This window comes from Fonsecaea monophora (assembly GCF_001642475.1).
Source record: "Fonsecaea monophora strain CBS 269.37 chromosome Unknown Scaff67, whole genome shotgun sequence".
In the NCBI taxonomy this organism is placed as follows: Eukaryota; Fungi; Ascomycota; class Eurotiomycetes; order Chaetothyriales; family Herpotrichiellaceae; genus Fonsecaea; species Fonsecaea monophora.
The window spans coordinates 24,406-41,703 of record NW_019173998.1 but is presented as its reverse complement, the minus strand read 5'-3'; the positions used below and the strand labels follow the sequence as shown (position 1 = coordinate 41,703).

The following is a 17,298-nucleotide window of genomic DNA, read 5'->3' as shown; positions in this document are numbered from 1 at the left end:
GGCCTGGAGTATGAAGAGTCGCGCACGGTCCTGCGGATGTCTCTGTTCTCGTTTAATGTTCGGTCCCAGATCGGATGTGTTCCTTGACGACCTGCCAGCTGGAAACGCGGAATGCCTTCTCGTTGTTTCTATACATCCATAGTCAGATACTAGCCAGATACTTTCATGAATATCGATGTCCGATCTAATAGGCCGTTTCGATAAGGATGAATGAATGACTGTCCTGCAACTGCGCAACGAAAGCAAACCGGGTCGGTGATAAGGCAAGAAGAAATATGGGGTGGAGGTCCGAGGTTGTTGCCGTCCGATGATAGCTTTCTCCACATTGCCTCTCATTGGCTGAATATATTAAAGCAGCAGCTAAGCTGAAGTCCTCGCGACGCCGCTTCTCCATTGGCTGACGACTTCACTTGGCACGGGTTGCCTGCGGTGGACTTGCCTAGTACGGAGTTACAGGCCAATTCTTCATAGATTTCCCTGCGCCTGCAAAAGTCGAAGCTCCAACAGACACCAGATCAGCGCAGTCACGAGCATCTTCTGCCCTTCAATCTTCCTCCCCCTCCCTCTCCAATAACCTGCTCGATATTCCCGTCCTATCTCTCCTTGTTTTCGCAAAACCAGACGGTTGCTAGTGCGTGCCGAGGTGCTGCACTTCGATCCTGAAAGATGGCGGTCGTGGTCGAGGAGAAATCATCATCGACATCTGTCTTGTCGTTCTTGACAGACAATGCCATCGCCGCAACCATTGCAGACTCTTACTCCGGTCTTTCGGCTAGGAGGAAGTTGTTAGGCCTTGAGAATCCTGGAACAGTCGACAATATCTCGCGCGAAGTCCAAAAGGATGTTCTCCTGTCTAACTTCATGTTCTCCGGCTTGCGCTGTGACTTGCAAAAGGTCTTCAGCATAAACCCTCTGTTTCGCCTACAACATGGCTTCGCCATGGGCTCCCAAGCTCTACCGCCCTGGCAACTAATGGCGTTGTATGGCAACTCTGATGTAAGTCTTCCTTTGCCATTTGGCTGATGATAATGAATCATGAACCTTGACTTACCGGTTTCAATAGGTTTTCATGCAAGCTGCTTACTCGAGCGACCGGTCTTTGACGGCCTGGGGAAACCTTAGATGGTCTCCACGATTCGTCACCAAGACGCAGACTTCGATTGATCCGCGACAATCCCAGACAATGGTACAAATCGAGAACGAGTATACGGGTAGCGACTTTTCGGCGTCAGTCAAGGCCCTCAGTCCATCAATCATGGAAGGCGGTGTCACGGGTATTTTCATTGGAAGCTACCTGCAATCAATCACACCAAAGCTTGCACTGGGACTCGAGGGTGTATGGCAACGACCCGCCTTGAACAGCAAACCTGAGACTGCGTTGTCATACTGCGCAAGATACAAGAGCACCGACTGGATTGCTAGCGCACAATGGCTGAGCCAAGGCTCGTTGGGAGCTACATACTGGAGACGGTTGACCGACAAGGTCGAGGCAGGTGTTGATTGCCAACTACAATTTGCCCCTGGCTTCGGAGCCGGCATGTTTGGGGGACCGCGACGAGAAGGAACAACAACCGTGGGCCTCAAGTATAGTTTCACTAACTCAGTCTACCGCGCGCAAGTCGACAGCACTGGCAAGTTTGGTGTGGTACTGGAGAGGCGTGTTGCACCTCCGGTAACATTGACCTTTGCCGCAGAAATCGACCAGTGGAAGGTGAGTTTGAACCAATATTCCATAAGCCAGTCCCCAATCCCTTGCAAGACTCATGCTGACGTTCTTTCAGAACACCCACAAGCTTGGTGTGGCTGTCTCACTGGAAGGTGCTCCAGAAGAACTGCAAGAGGTCATGGAGCGCCCGGAGAACCAGAACGCAATCCCACCGCCAATTTAGCGCCTGCGCGTGGTATAACTTCAACAACCTTCGACGATGTTTTACTACCTCTCCTCTTCACTCTCAAGCACACGTGCCCTTGACAACGCCGGAGCACAAAATGGGTCTCATACATTGGCGCAGTGAGCAGCTCACGGAGGCACATCCAAGAACTCTCCACAACCACCAGACCTTGTTCGCGGCCAGTGACTCTGCGAGGTCGTGATCCTACCCTATTGTTCAAGGGACCAAAGAGGAGTGTTCTACCTGTTCACTTTTCTCTATGTATCTGTATGTACGGGCAGAAAGACCATGACGAAGTTGGTGGGCGAGACGTGTTTGGTCTAGGATGGCCACCCTCGCTGCATGAGATTCGACCACGAAATCTATCGATACTGCATAATAGAAGAAAAAGGGGGCCCTGTATCAATAAAACCAGATGCTGGAGTTTTTGTGACTGCTTTGAAAAGTTGCCCCTGCTCAATGACCCAAGACCCGTCTGTTTGTACATTGGCAAAGGTTAATCCCTTCTATAGGCTTCGACAAGTGTGTCCACCGGCGGTTCGATGACTCTCCTTGACCGTGCATTTTTGCCTTCGACTTCTGCCGTCAGTGCCCAGCCTTACCTTGGTGCCTGTAGTTTGATGCCTGTCTCGATAACATGCTTGCCGCGGGGTTTGGAGTCCAGCAAGTTCTGGTGACCCGTCGTCGCGAAGAAACAGAGGGAGACTGATTCCAGGCAAAGGGAATCTAGGAAGGAAATTCTCGATTCAGCTGGTAGCCAAATGCAGCCTCTGTCCCAGGCTGGACAGCACCATCGCTCAAAGCAGAAGATGACAGCAGCAGCCAGACGAATCAAGGAACGGAAGGGGAGGGAAGGAGATATATACAGACCGCCTTTCTCACCTCCGACAAGGCAGGACGGCTTAGCGAGACGATTGTCATCCGTGAGGCGTCTTCGACACAGCCTGATGGATGCGATACCGGGGAGGGGGGGGGGTAGTTTGACCCCTGGCACCAGCCCACCCTTCGGGTATTCGTGCAGGACAGGCTTGTGTCCGAGCTGTAAAATGCGAGGGCATGTTGTCTGAATAATTCGCACCAATCTAGAGTAATGCCAATATATTGACGTGAATTGTTTTGGTGTTTTGGGAAAGAAGGTGGGAAGTGGAAGCAAGGGATGGGACAGACCCGGGTAAAGGATCCCTGTGTTGGGCGAGTCCAGAAGGGACAAGCGGGCCGTCCACATATTTTGACCCTTGATGGAGGATGGACTCATCCTTTTCCGAAGTCCAACTCACGCGGTAGTTGGTTGATGCAGCTGTGTGGGAACGGCGAATGACTGATGCATTCAAGTGTACGCGGTAGACGAGGTTGCATGCATTGGCTGGCCAGAACAGGGCCGACGTCTGCCTCGTCCACAATTGCGCTCGTGCATGTTGCGCTAACCAGAGTAGGGAGGACTGTATGTTCCCACTGGTCTGGATGACGCCCCTTGCCTCAGTAGTCTTCTTCAACAAATCTTGCTGCAGTTCATGCTCGACTTGAATAGGAGGGCAGGGATGTGAGTGATGATGCATCGGGGGAGATGAGTGACTGGTGTGGCTGGGCTAGAACAAAAGCGGTTGGGAACTCTGGGTCAAAGCTGAAGAGATGCGACATGATTCTTGGGGGACTTTGGGTCCTATTATCGGAGCTGTTGAACCCTGTTGGGGCACGTTTGACATTCGATAGCCTTGTATAATCGTAGGAAGGAAGAACAAGGTACGAGGTACTAGTACCCCATTCAATGGTGGTCCACTCAGGCTGAACGAAGTTCGAAGGGGCTTACTCGTAGACGGAATTGAATCTGCAAAGGTCGAACGGACGAACCACACGGATGTCGGTACAACCTCATGTTTACCCGCATTAAGTTTAGACGAATCTGCAAGGATGAAGAGAGTGAGGCGAGCTGCGGGTGACAGCTGAGGTGCATGAAGGGCACTTGTGAGTCGTGAGACGGGTAAATGTGACCGAAAAACGATTCAACCCTTCGAAGAAGAATCCTGTAACGAGTACGAGGCATGGCGGTAAAGCTCTCGAGCTGTTCAGCCTTCCTGCTATATTGGTTCGAATGGATACGATCAAATCTTGGTGATAGTGGCCTCGTAGCACAGCAGGCCTGTTAGCCCTCTAGAGGCAAAGCAATTTTGTTCATGCACATCATCCGTGGGTAAGTGGACGCAGAGAGTCAGGAGCTGGTGTCATGATTAGTCTGTCCGGATCCCAGATCGACAAAGGGATCATGTGTGCAACACCAACCTTTCCCGTCTTGCAATAGGAAAAGGGGGGGATGCTGGATGGCAAATGCGGCTGAGCATGTGAGTGGGTAGATTTTCATGGTACGCCTTGGTCAGCCCGACTGCTCTCCTTGTATTCTTTTTTGACTGTCTCGTGCTTTTGTTTCGAATGCTGATCTTGCGCCAGGTGCCTGTTGGTGGTTTCAGAGTTGGCCTTGAACAGCCCATCGTGGTGGTGGCAAGGCTCGGACCTGAGCGAGCGCGCTGATATTATTGTTTAATCTCACCAGACATTTTTGTTCCCTCACGCGGCCACCACATTCCCGCGCCATGGGTCATGGTGCTTCTGATCTCCTGTGCTAGCGACTGTTATTCGCGCCGACCAAGGATATTGGGTTGTTTTGGATTTTCTGGGAATTGACACAAAGCATAAGGAACAATTTTCCATATTCCCCAAAAAGTCAAAGACGGTGGTATGGGCTCCTGTCTCCATGGATGAAAAGATCTGTTCCAGTCTCGCATTGCTGGCTTGAATACCGCACTTGGTACGCGAGGGCAAGATCCCCTTTTTTCCCTTTAAAGTTCCGGAATGCTCTAAGCGTATGCTGAATGACGTTTTGGCATGTGTGTCCGTAGCAAATTAGTCCTTGGCCCGGGATCAACCATGCTGATAGGACAGGTCTGTCGAGTGCGAGCCGTTGCACCCATGTTGCCCGCAAGCCTGGTAGATTACCTGGCCCGTGCCATGCCTGCTACTCTGTCGGGTCTCCCTCGAGCTTCTCTATGAGTATGATGAATTGCAGGTGGTCAATTTGTGGGATCTGGCAGGACGGCAAGAAGAGCCGTGGCTTTGATCGTGCATTCGATGCAGGGTGCGGTAACACCCAACTAGCATGAAAAAAACCATGTTGTGTCACCCTGAAGAGAGAGAGAGATTCTGGCTGCAAGAAGGTAGGCGCCGGCGAGGACGGGTGGTGAGACCAACAAAGTCATGGATCAACAGGCGAGAACGGTGATTCATTGGCCGTGTCGCCGGAGGGGAGTGACCAGACAACCTGTAAGAGCACGTGGAGGGAGGGGGGCGTGTTTTTGCCCAACTTCCGTGGCAAGCTGTTTGAGAATGGTTACTGACAGCACTTGACCTTTCACAAGAAGCTGGGTATGTGTGGCTGGTCAATGCTGCTCTCAGGTCCAGGGCCGGGGGTGGGCTTGCTCGCAAACAATAACTTGGAGCTTAGCTGGAGGGGCAAGTCGACGGCAGCCCGGGGGGAGTCGAGTGGATCTGGATTCCTTGCGGGCGAGCCTAACAGGCGATTTGGTGCGAGGTGAATGGGCCCCAGTTAGTAGAGGTTAAACGGAGATGGATCCCAGCGTAATGGAGCCATGATGCAGTATAGCTGGCGGTAGGGTGGCAGGGCCTTTGACAAGGGCATCATCTGACCTGCGACCACTTTTTTTCCTCGTGCCTTTATTGACTGTCAATGGCTTTTTCTGGGTTCTGATGCCCGCTCTGGGTCTCGCCTATTTCCTCCCAACCTCAGTGCTCTTTGTGTCGTCGTGCTCTGGTTCCCACTGGCTATGATCCGTTCGAACTCTTGACCCTTTCGACCCCCAGTCAGTGGCCAAGGAAATAAAGGTGGAAAGAGGAGAGGATCCCTCGTGGTCAGCATCATCGGACATGTGACGGAAAAAGTTCTTTGCGGATGATGGGGACGTATGTAACTTGTATTCGTGTTGGACTGGGAGGGGTGATCTCTGGTGAATCTGATTGTTCCGATACGAATTGAGCCATTGAGCCATTGAGTCAGGGGAGAAACTGACAGTGACCTCACCTCTGAGGCTTGGAACAGGAGTTCGAGATTTAACGAGAACGGTTGACAACGCAGCTTTCACCAGCAATAATAGTTTGTGCATGTTGCATGCGTGAGTGAAGGGAGGGTTGGATGAATAATTGGCCCCCCCTCCGCTGGTGCCTCTGGCTGCCTGCCCCTCTAGGCCCCTCTAGGTCTCTAACTCGTCTACTCGTAGGTCGTCCTGGCACTGCGCCTGCATCTAAACTCACGCGGCACCTGCACCTTAAGTTAGATGCGCTAAGCTGCCCCAAGTAATAATCCAAACTGCTAGGTACGGCGACCGTGGGCATCCTGAGTCCTTGACTTGTGAACCGCTGGTGAACTTGAACTTAACCAGTTAACGGATTCTTATTATTATTATTCCCTGCGTCGTCTCCTGCGCTGCACTTTCCTCCCCTTCCCTCGACCTCATTTCTGACTGACCCAAAACTGAAATCACCAAAACTGCGAGACTGCAAAAGTTCCCTGATCTTTGAAAGCCCTTCTCTCGCCCCCCTTCGAACTTCAACTTCCCCGTCCTTGACCTAAATCCATCCATTTCGTCCTTTTCAACCCACCTATTTTCCTTCTCCCAAGACGCCCTATTTTCCCATCCTTAACCCAACGCTCCGTACGCTCAACTCTCTCCACAGAGGTAACCCTCCTTTCTCTCGATATCCTACGGTAGAGATGCTTCCATCTCACTCCCTTCTTGATCAGCTGGTCTAACCAAACATCTCCAGCAACCCCGGTTTCATCATAGCGGCGCGAGTTTCCACACCTCATTTCGAAAGCCTCACCAACTACGCAAAGTGGGGAAATTAGCGCTTCGTCTGTCAAACCCAACCCAACTCTCCTCCCTCCTCCTCCTCACCTGCATCGCATACCTATCCCTCGTCTTCATCCACCTCGAACCATTTCTTCCTCTCGAGAACTCGATAACGTCTGCCCTCTGTGGTCATTGCCGCTTTGACCTACTTCGAATCCAGGCGCTGTCCGACATTCCTTTTGCTCTCTTTCTCATCCTCTACGCCGCTCCCTCTTTGCGCCTCTCCTCTTAGGGCTGAGTTTGCTGTCCTTCCACATCCACGACCCCGTCGCCAAGGTGGATTCCAGACACCCTTAGTGCTCGACTATGTCACAAGCAAGGCCTGGTGGAGTGTTCTCTGGTTTGCGCATGGGTGGTACGTCCCCTTGTGTTACTTGACAAAATCACAAACGTAGCAACCTTCTCGAAGCACGTGCGCTGACACATTCTTGCAGAAGTGGTGCGTGAAAAGGTGCAGGATGGCCTCACCGGTGAAACAAGAGAGATGCAATATACCCAGTGCAAGATTGTTGGCAATGGTTCGTTTGGTGTAGTCTTTCAGACGAAGTTGTCGCCCAGCGGAGAGGATGCTGCGATCAAACGGGTGCTTCAAGACAAGCGGTTCAAGGTAAACATACGTTCCCTCGTCCCTGCGTTGTGGTCCAAGTACTAACGGACGCCAGAATCGAGAGCTGCAGATAATGCGGATCGTCCGACACCCCAACATCGTCGAGTTGAAGGCCTTCTATTATTCCAACGGCGAAAGGGTATGAGTGTTGCTCCCATAACTGCACTTTGACGTTTGACTGCGAATTCTAATACAACTTCGATAACAGAAGGATGAAGTCTACCTCAACTTGGTCCTCGAGTACGTCCCCGAAACCGTCTACAGAGCCTCTCGATTCTTCAACAAGATGAAGACCACCATGCCCATCCTGGAAGTCAAACTCTACATCTATCAGCTGTTCCGTTCGTTGGCCTACATTCATTCTCAAGGGATATGCCATCGAGATATCAAGCCCCAGAATCTCTTGCTCGATCCGACGACTGGAGTGCTCAAGCTGTGCGATTTTGGCAGTGCAAAGATCTTGGTGGAAAATGAGCCCAACGTCTCATACATTTGCTCTCGATATTACCGTGCCCCAGAGCTGATCTTCGGCGCAACGAACTACACAACCAAGATCGGTGCGTACATTTCTTGAATCGTTGTGGATGTACAAAACCGGTATACTGACTAAAAGCAGATGTCTGGTCCACTGGCTGTGTCATGGCAGAGTTGATGTTGGGTCAACCCTTGTTTCCCGGCGAGTCGGGCATCGACCAACTTGTTGAGATCATCAAAGTGCTCGGCACACCCACCAGAGATCAGATTCGCACCATGAATCCAAACTACATGGAGCACAAGTTCCCTCAAATCAAGCCCCATCCTTTCAACAAAGTCTTCCGAAAAGCGTCCCCCGATGCGATTGAATTGATTTCGGCTCTGTTGGAATACACGCCAACGCAACGATTGTCGGCCATCGATGCGATGTGTCAGCCATTCTTTGACGAATTGCGAGATCCAAATACTCGTCTTCCCGATTCACGCCATGCTGGTGGTGCTTCACGAGACCTTCCACCACTCTTTGATTTCTCTCGGCACGGTTCGTGACCCAACCAGGATTGTCCCCTTGATTGATTGTATGAGACTAATTGGTCAAACAGAGCTTTCGATTGCACCTCACCTCAACAATAAGCTTGTCCCACCGCATGCGCGAACTCTTCTTGCATCTCGAGGTCTAGATTTGGACAACTTTACTCCCATGACAAAAGACGAGATGATGGCACGACTTGATTGATTTGAGGCTCTGCCAAAATTTGTAACGACATGACGCCGAGGAGGATTTTGTGCGTTGACATGTCCATCATTGCATGCATGTTTCGGTTGGTGACCACTCCAACATGCGACGAGAAACTCCTACGGGTAGCATTCCAGTCATCATGTGTCTACATGGGTATCTTAGCGCAGGAGCAAAGATATCTTGTCACGAAAAAGCAACGGGCTTTTTGCATGCAGGTCAGCAAAATGGGCTGGGCTGGCGGTTCGCTGGTTGACAACCCTACAACAAGGGATGAGTATGAGCTGAGCGTTTTACAAAAAAAAAATTCGGGGACCTCTTCAGGTCTGGCTAGGAATGTGTGCTCTACCATGAGGTCCATCATGTCTTGAGCCTTACGAAATGAACTGGGAGGGTTGAAATGAAGGGGCCGGGAGGCTCACACGACTTTGGCAGCTGGCTATTGTGCTCAGAATATGCAACAGGAAGCGTGCAAGCTGTGCGTGCGTATATTGCTACTACGTCCGCGTACACCTCACGGAAGAATGGGGAGGCAATGCCTTCTTAGACGATTGGACCACAGAAACTCGAGGGCTGGTTTTGGTCCTCAACATCAGTCTGTAATTTTTTCTCAAAAAGATAGAAATTGTGCTCTAACCCATTACCACCATTTGACCCTGCATCCGCCACTATACAAAGCTGTTTCAGACAGAAGCCAGACTGCCAGACAGCCGTCACAGCCAGACAGGCCTCGTGTGCATGCGGAGAAATTGCCAAGGTTTGGTCCAACTGCTCTCGCCTCACCCCCAATCGGGAAACAGGGTGATGCCGCCCTTGCTCACCCCCAGCTCGAGCCGCGTGAGCGATCACCCTTGACTCACTGGTTGGAGGTTGTGCTGAAGAGCCCTGCGGGCAAGTGATAACCTCACAAAGCAGCGTCGGTTCCTGGCATCTCATGGGTCGTTTTACTCAAGCAGATCGCGAAGTCACATTTTACTCCCCTCAGTCGTCTGGAAGGTGGTTTCCGATTGTCGCTTCTCTCCTCTCTCTACATCTCTATATCAACGCTCGACGATTGCAAATATCCTTCTACAATCCCGTCCCGCCTAAGAATTAACGACGTCTTTCCATCCTCGAAAGGGCGCGACCTTTGAGAGAGGCCGCTGCGAAGAAGGAGCTCACCAATGTCTACTACTCATCTCTATCCACGATACCTACCGAGTTGGACCAGGTTACTGCATTCGTGAACACTATGCCTCCGTCACGGAGAGCGTGACACTGGGATCAACTCCCAAATGCCAATACCTGACTCGAGTCGCGACAAGCCATTCACGAACACCGATACAATCCAGTGGTCCTGTTAAGTCTCACACTCCGCCGCAGACTGAGCGATTGACGGCATGTCCAGTGTGCGTCAATGGCAGAAATAGCTCATAAGAATCGAAGCTCAACATATATTCAAATGAGGCTGCTTGGGTTGCCGACACACACCGCTGCGGACGTTGCGTCATGTTCAGGGCACAAGCTGCTGAAACCCCCTGAAATCTGGTAGGATCGGCCGCGAATTGATCACCGACCCGGATTCTGCCTTGCGGGAGGCTGACGCGGCGACCGAATCCGCTGGAAGAACAAAAGCAGGCAGTGGAGGCGGCGGCGTGGTCAAGGAGGAGTTGCTTCGGGGGACGACAAGCATAAACATCCAAGAATGCCGGCGGTCCCTTCGATCTGTAGATCCAGGCCCCAGTGCTTCTACCTGGAGATGACGGATGTCCTGATGATGAGAACGCGAATAAGTTCGAAATCCTCATTCTTCAGTTACCACTGGCGGCGAAGCGACTGCGCCAACTACGGCAAGAACTATTTGGCTCCTGTGTTCAGCTTTCCCCGATCAAGAGAAGCATGGCTTTCAGCACCCTAATGAAATGCAGAATGTCTTCCATCGTTGCGCCTTAACGATTCTCATATACAACACAGCATTAGTACAACTACGCGCAGAGGTTTTTCCTCCGCTTCTTGTCAGCCTACATCATCTGCCTTAAATGCTCTCTTGAAATACCCTCCTCACCGACATTGACTAGTACAACCGCCGTCCTTCTTGCCCATAACCTCCCGCTCAGGACTCTCAGACTCTCTCAGCCCTTTTCAAGGCTATGCCTGTGCTGGGACGCCAGGTATTGGCGACCGCTAGAGTGAAATCGATCTCTCTGCATCATCCGAGTCAGAGTTATCCCTTCAGCCCGCGCTCTCAATTCCTCGATATCTTTATCGACGGTGAGAGGACGCGCAGTCCTTGCCCGACTCGGTTCTTTTGCTCTCTATCCATCTGCCGAGCATCTCATCTACTCGATCACCAAATCTCCCTGTACAGCTCCGCTGTTTGCCTATATGGCATGCTCCAATGACCTCCGCGCCATGGCTTGAATCTATCCCTATTTGTCGGATAATCGCTGTTAAGGTGGGCTGCCTCACCGAGCATACAGCGAGGTACGGGCTTGGATGAAAATGACCGGGCGGTCGCCGCAAAAGCCCGTCAATCGATTTCCTTGACATTGAGTGGACCATCATTCAGACACTGCTAGAGACGTGGAAGCACTATCTCCATAGTGGAAAAAATGGTGTGTGAATCTCTCCTTACATTATATCCAGGTAGGTGCCCTGGGGATCAATCATAGGGCCAAAGAGAGGAGACAATGTATCGAACTGTTTGATTTGTCTTATTTCATCGGTGGGATTATAGCCCTGCGCCAGAAATATGAGTATCTCATATTCTATCTACTTTGCTTCGAAAGCGTGCAAAACAGAGACAGACCCTATCCTGGCGCCATCCTCTCCGTTCACTCTCATCCCTCCCCACGACTACAAATAAATGCCGCCTTTCCGTCTGAAGATTCCAATTGCAACAACAAATCATCGAATTGGGTGTCATTCTCAAGATCTAAAGAACTACCTTTCTCCACAGGAATCTCCATCGCAGTACGAATCGTTCGACCTTCAATTGCTTCAGCCTCCGGGAAAGGATCAGGCGAAGCCGAACGGCGAGTCAGCGGAATCTCTCTCATGATCTCTCGTACCATTGGCTCGCACAGTTCTCCCTGCTCGTCTGGAGGTCGGGTGTCGATGCAGCTTCGAATGACGGTCATGGAGGTTTGGCCCGATATGGTTTCTATCATACTGCTAAGCTCTGAAAACTGAGCATCTGCCTTTACTCTGTCCATTAAAGATGTGGAGCTGCTTGAGTCTTTCGGTGTGCCTGTTGCCCCTAGGAATATATCTTCCAGCACACCACTCCGAGGCTGATGTCCAGACGGTTCGACCAATCCTGGCAACTTTCCGGAAGTCGACCCGCGAGACATGGCAGCGGCGTGCTCTAGACGGGCCCCTCACAAGCTTGTCGAATTGGAAATCAGACAGTCTCTTCCGGCCTGGATCACTCTGGACAGCAAGCGTCGCAAAGCTGCTGGGGCAGAGATTCAACACTTGTTGAGGACGACAGATCAGGGCCATCAAAAGGCCCTTCAGCAGAAGTATTTGATTGTTCCGCCATGGTGTTGTTAGTACTGGGAATATTGGTGGAAGCTATCCAATGAACAACGTGACGGACATTCAAGCAAACGCCACCAGAAACTGTGACGACCTCTTTATCTTCATAAGGCGTTTATCAAAAGGCTTTGGACGATGACGAACAAAGGTTGATCAGGCCACATGAGTATGTGGAGTAATCAGCCACTGATTTCTGCCAAAGGCGAGGCTGAGGATGCAGAGATTCCCGGCAAGTTCAATTCATTTCTGCCAGTAACTTGAAAGAGACGTTCTGCCGCGCGCTAGGATATGAAACATGACATCGGTGCAACCGCTTCCAGAGGATCGAGCTCTCCTTCCGCTTCATAGCAACAAAGCTACCTCTGAAGAATTTTCTAAAATCGCCTTTCCTGGCCGACCTTCGTGGAGGACTTCTCTACGGTCGCCCGCTTTCCAACTTTGCCCAAACACTATCTACCATAAAGAGGCCGCGCCAGAATAGCAGAAACTGTGGGGAAAGGACCAAACATTCCGCGAGGCCGTCAACGAGAGAAGATCCTTACTCGACGAGCTTGTGATCTCTTCGAGGCGTCTGTGCAACCTTTGATCACATTCACAGTTTGGTCTAAGCTCCCGAGTCGCACTCGAGCTTTTCCTCGACTCACTCCCTAGTCCCACCCAAGCGTTCCTCGATCTCAAGCTCAGAAATACTTCACATTCAAAACTCGGTAAAGAAATGTTTGACCTCTAATTCTCACCAGCGTCGATGATGGATCCCTTTGTTGTTTATATCCTCCTCGATTGACGCCCATTGGTCTTGAAGCCCACTTCAAGGTGGGTTGTTATCATACCCAGATGCATCCCTGCAACAAAACAAGTAGATAACGTAGTCAAGCTAGACCGCTCTTAAATGCATCAATTTCCCCCTCAACGCATAGACCAATACTTGCCAAATTTGAACCTCTACTCCGTGACAAAAATAGTCGCTTTTCATCAGCACAGGGACTCTTGCCATCACAGAATCGGGCCGTCCGAACAAGTCACTTCGGGAAAAACAGTATCGAGCCCACTCCAGAAGAAGGTAGCGGGGCTAACATTACGCCCAAAGGAACCCCAGACCCCGTCGAGATCGTGGATGGGGTTGAACAGATTGGGCTCAAACATGTCCGACGCGGTCTGCGTGTGCTTCATCGGATGGATCGAGGTGGACGAACCAGACGGAACAGAGGCGAGGTTTGTTGCTGCGGGAACGGGCGAGTGGAAGAGGTCGGCTAGAGACGTCCCTGCACAGCTAGACTTCAGGACGTCGAGCATTCGCCTGGTGACTGGAAAATGAGGCTGCACGGCCTCCAAGCTCTTGACCAGCGAGCGGATCCACGTCTGATCCCGTCGGCTCACCGCATCTGGCCCGTGCTGTGTTCGCTGAACATGGCGGATCAACGCGGTCGCTCCCACCACGGCGTTGTCGAGCATGATCGACGGGATCTTTTCCACTCCAAACGCCTCGCGATATGTGACCACCAGCCGGGCAATGCGGAGCGACGCGTGATAGATGGCATTCCCAGAGTCCCTGGACATGACGTCTGAGACGCCGTCGCCCGAGATCTGCGAGTATCTGCGTTTCCGAACATGGCGGGGTCGGGCCTTTGCCTGGCTCAGGAGAATTTGGACTTTGCAATACTGCGTGTGCAAGCCGTAGCCCGCCATGTCCAAGTTGGTCAAGTGTTTTTCGTCGTAGACCAGTTCAGGCGGGAGGTTGTCGTACCAGGCTTGCACTTGGGCACAGAGGCTCTGCAAGAGTTGCGAGGACGAGTCTGAGGGGTCGCCGCCGCCGCTGTCCTGATTGTTGTTCAGAACGTGGGATATCTGGCACATGGGCACGCATAGTCCGAGCCAGGCGTTGAGAAGTGGAGAATCCGACCGACGGCGCTCGCGGCACCGTGCGGCAGCAATGTCCATGATGGACGCCGGGATGGAGCTCGGCCGGCCTAGGTACAGAGTCCAGACACCTTCGTAGGTGATGCAGGCAGACAGGAGGGAGTATGCTAACGCGCTCTCTCTGGCCGTCTCTTCGTCCATCTTCCCGTCCGTATCGCCATTGCGGTCCGCCAGCTCATGCAGACCCAGGTCAGAAAGCATTCGGCACGCGATACCTGTTAACGGCTTAAGTATACCGGAAGCTTTTTGAGGGAAAGGCCGCTGGTGTCTCGGCGGTCGATGTGGGCAATGGATGAGCACTCACCACAGAATATCCACCCCGGTCGATCGTTTCCCTGGGTCACTTCGTATTCACTGAGAAGCAAGAACCCCTGAAGGTTGGCAGGCGTTGGGTCCTGCAGAGCCCCCAACACCTCGTTTTTGGCCAGCTGGGCATATTCACGTCCGAGGGAGCGCACCGCGCTCGACGTCTGGAGCCGGGTCGCGCACGCCAACATGGTGTATTCGAGAAAGTCACTGTACCAGCGACTGTGAGTGCCCGGCTTTCGGTGCCCAGAAAAACATTCCTTGTCGACAATGTCGACCCATAGTGTCTGATACTTGAAAAACGACTGGATCAAGTTATTTCTCAGCTGAGGCGAATTGGCACCGAGATCGATGCCCAGCGTCACCACTTCGTCCGCACAAGCAGTCATCGAGCTGTCCGCTGAACTCTCAACCGGAGACCCAACATGAGGATGGGATGTCAAACCGAAGAAGCTCGATAATATGTCGTCGGATCCTTTTTCTCGAGGACTTCGGGCGTGGACTGGATAGAATATGTTCGAGCGTCGGTGCTGAGAGTCGAGCGCGGTCTCGGCAACGGGCTCAGGTTGTGGGTGGCTCAAAGCAGGAGGCGGTGGAGAATGCTGTTGGGTGCTCGGAGACTGGTTCGCACTTTAGGCTGTCAGAATATGCACAGTACGAGTACGAGATTCGAGCTGGGGGTATGTATGATCGCCCTTGGGCGTCGGTGTTTACTCGTGACTTACTGGTAGTCGGCTGGTATTGAAGTCCTATCTTCTGCCGAGCCTTCAGCATTGTGGTTGTTCGACTGTGAAGGCCGTGGATCCCCTTGTCTGTGATTGAGAGACTCAAGGGCACGGATCCGCTGCTGGAGCTCGTCGACGTACTTCCAGCTCACAGACCTACAGTTTATCGTGTCCAACGTCAGCTGATGGTTGGAATCGCGCGAGTTCCTTGGTTTCTGCGAACCTTCGGCCGTCCGACATCGGGTCTAGCTGGCAGGTTTGTCCTGTGCGTTGACACGGGGAACAGGATTGTGTCGAGGGAAGAAACTGCGCGTCGCACTGGAGTGGCTTCTCTCAGTACGAGTAAAACCCACGAGATGCATCGGTAGCACAACTTGACCAACCTTGACTTTGCGCAATCGACAGGTTTGACAGGCAATTGAAGCCCGAGCTGGCTTAGGAGCGGCACCGGCATTAGAGCCAGTGTTCCGTCTGGCCATGACGGAGTGAGAGAGATATTGCGAGATCAAAGCACAGGCTGACCCAGAATTACAAAGGGACGTTGAGGTTGAAGATGGGAAAATTGGAAAAAGCGCGCACCAACGGGAGGGGGGAGGGGGCTACAAGGAAGGTAGGGGCCTCGTACTATTTTCCCCGTATGTCGCAGCAGGTGGTGATGGTGGGGTACCCCGGCCGTGCAACCATGTCTCTTTGTTACTCCACTTCAAGTTGCCCCGGACCAACTCCTACTGGGCGAGACCCCTAATGGGCCAACCATTTAATAGACCGCTGTCGCGCCACACAGACCTCTTATCAATTTCTTCTAGCCTTGTCGACGTCGACAATGTCGATGTCCGAGGACTTTGACTTGTGCGGACTCCCATTCCAGCTATTTGCCGTGTGAACATTGCGACAGATAAATAGGCAGATAGGGCATCAGGCGAAGCATTCTCAGCGCCGAGGTATTCAATATTTCACCCTACCTTCTGATAGTATATCTGGATGGCAATCCATTCAACACTATCCCAAGAGGCTTCTCCCGAGGCTTGTGATATTGGCCCTGCGAATTCGCCGACTTCAGCCAAAGAGGGAGGGCCGCCAGTGGTATCGAGATCGGTAGTGCCGTCGAATTGAGTAGTGCCTCTTGTATAGGGCAAAGTGTATGGCTCTTTTCTCTTGCTTCTTGTCGAGTATGGCCGAGGGGTGGTTTGACTGACTGATTTGGAATCCAGAGGACGCGACAATGCCGACTGCGGTGCTGCTCAGTAGATTTGTAGACGAGTGCAGTCGACTACTACAACGTCAGGCAATACAAGTACGGATACACCCGGCTTTAGGAATGCTTTAGCCTACCGCATATGTCCATGTTCTTACAAAGGATCTCACGACGAGATATCATGAGACATCGTACTTCGTGTGGTTCACCTCGAAGGATAGACTTGATGATTCCCGATTACCGTGGTCATGTCTTCCGCCGCATGGACCCACCCGTTTATGGCTGTCGAGGAAAGATTTAGGTGTCGGGCTCGAAGACGGGAGGATGAATTCGGGTGGGTTTTCCGAGATCAGTCTTCAGACGAACTTCGGCACTCTGGCGATAAGCCGTCGAAGATTAGCGCCGGTGGATGCCGATGAGCTGCTGGACACGTGACACGTGACACGTATTATTCTATTGTGCAATACTCGGTGTCAGCGAACCCCCCCCCCCCCCAAAAAACGGTGCACTTACCGGCGTAGAACTGCATTCGAAGCACATAGACATGTATTCAGAACACATCTTCACGGATGTCTTCCTTGTTCCGTGCCATACTCTAGTTACTGACGCATGAACTGCCCCCTGACGTCGATGTCGAGCCCGTTCATGCAGAAGGTTATCGGGACGTCAGCTCTCGGTCCATGCCGATGCTCTCGAGTTCGTCCAGTGTAGCCTGACGCTTGGCTGTCATAGAACCCCCTCGATCTCGACTCTATTCTCAGGCTTGAATCTTTTGCAAAAGTGTATTCGGCCGAACGGTGGCGGTGTTGAGGAGGAGCCGCCTTAGAGCCACGCCAGTGACTGAAGAGATGCGCCAAACTCTAGACAGACCTGGATGATCTCAGCCTGCTGGCTTCAAAACCTTCCCCGGATAAAGGGCGCATCGTAGATTTGCCCCCGCTATCCAAAGCCAAACGCCTCGAGATAGTTTTAGAGCGTTACCACTCTGTAGGTTTGACAGCAACCGAGAAC

At 52.1% G+C, this 17,298-nt stretch overlaps 3 protein-coding genes across 3 annotated transcripts; 2 read left to right on the top strand and 1 right to left on the bottom strand.

Annotated features, from left to right (window-relative positions):
- Positions 1 to 666: 666 nt before the first annotated feature.
- On the top strand, positions 667 to 1,889 carry AYO21_08059 (hypothetical protein; the record flags this gene model as incomplete). Its single annotated transcript, XM_022658009.1, has 3 exons — positions 667 to 996; positions 1,064 to 1,711; positions 1,782 to 1,889. 3 exons carry the CDS (start codon positions 667 to 669, stop codon positions 1,887 to 1,889), a joined length of 1,086 nt encoding a protein of 361 aa, XP_022509648.1.
- A 5,225-nt stretch (positions 1,890 to 7,114) lies between these two features.
- On the top strand, positions 7,115 to 8,625 carry AYO21_08058 (hypothetical protein; the record flags this gene model as incomplete). Its single annotated transcript, XM_022658008.1, has 6 exons — positions 7,115 to 7,163; positions 7,243 to 7,415; positions 7,471 to 7,554; positions 7,624 to 7,972; positions 8,032 to 8,430; positions 8,492 to 8,625. 6 exons carry the CDS (start codon positions 7,115 to 7,117, stop codon positions 8,623 to 8,625), a joined length of 1,188 nt encoding a protein of 395 aa, XP_022509647.1.
- A 4,512-nt stretch (positions 8,626 to 13,137) lies between these two features.
- AYO21_08057 (hypothetical protein) lies at positions 13,138 to 15,332 on the bottom strand (the record flags this gene model as incomplete). The annotated part of the gene is made up of 4 exons (XM_022658007.1): positions 13,138 to 14,276; positions 14,366 to 14,997; positions 15,093 to 15,248; positions 15,316 to 15,332. The coding sequence occupies 4 exons, from the start codon at positions 15,330 to 15,332 to the stop codon at positions 13,138 to 13,140; spliced, it is 1,944 nt and encodes a 647-aa protein (XP_022509646.1).
- Between the last annotated feature and the right edge of the window lie 1,966 nt (positions 15,333 to 17,298).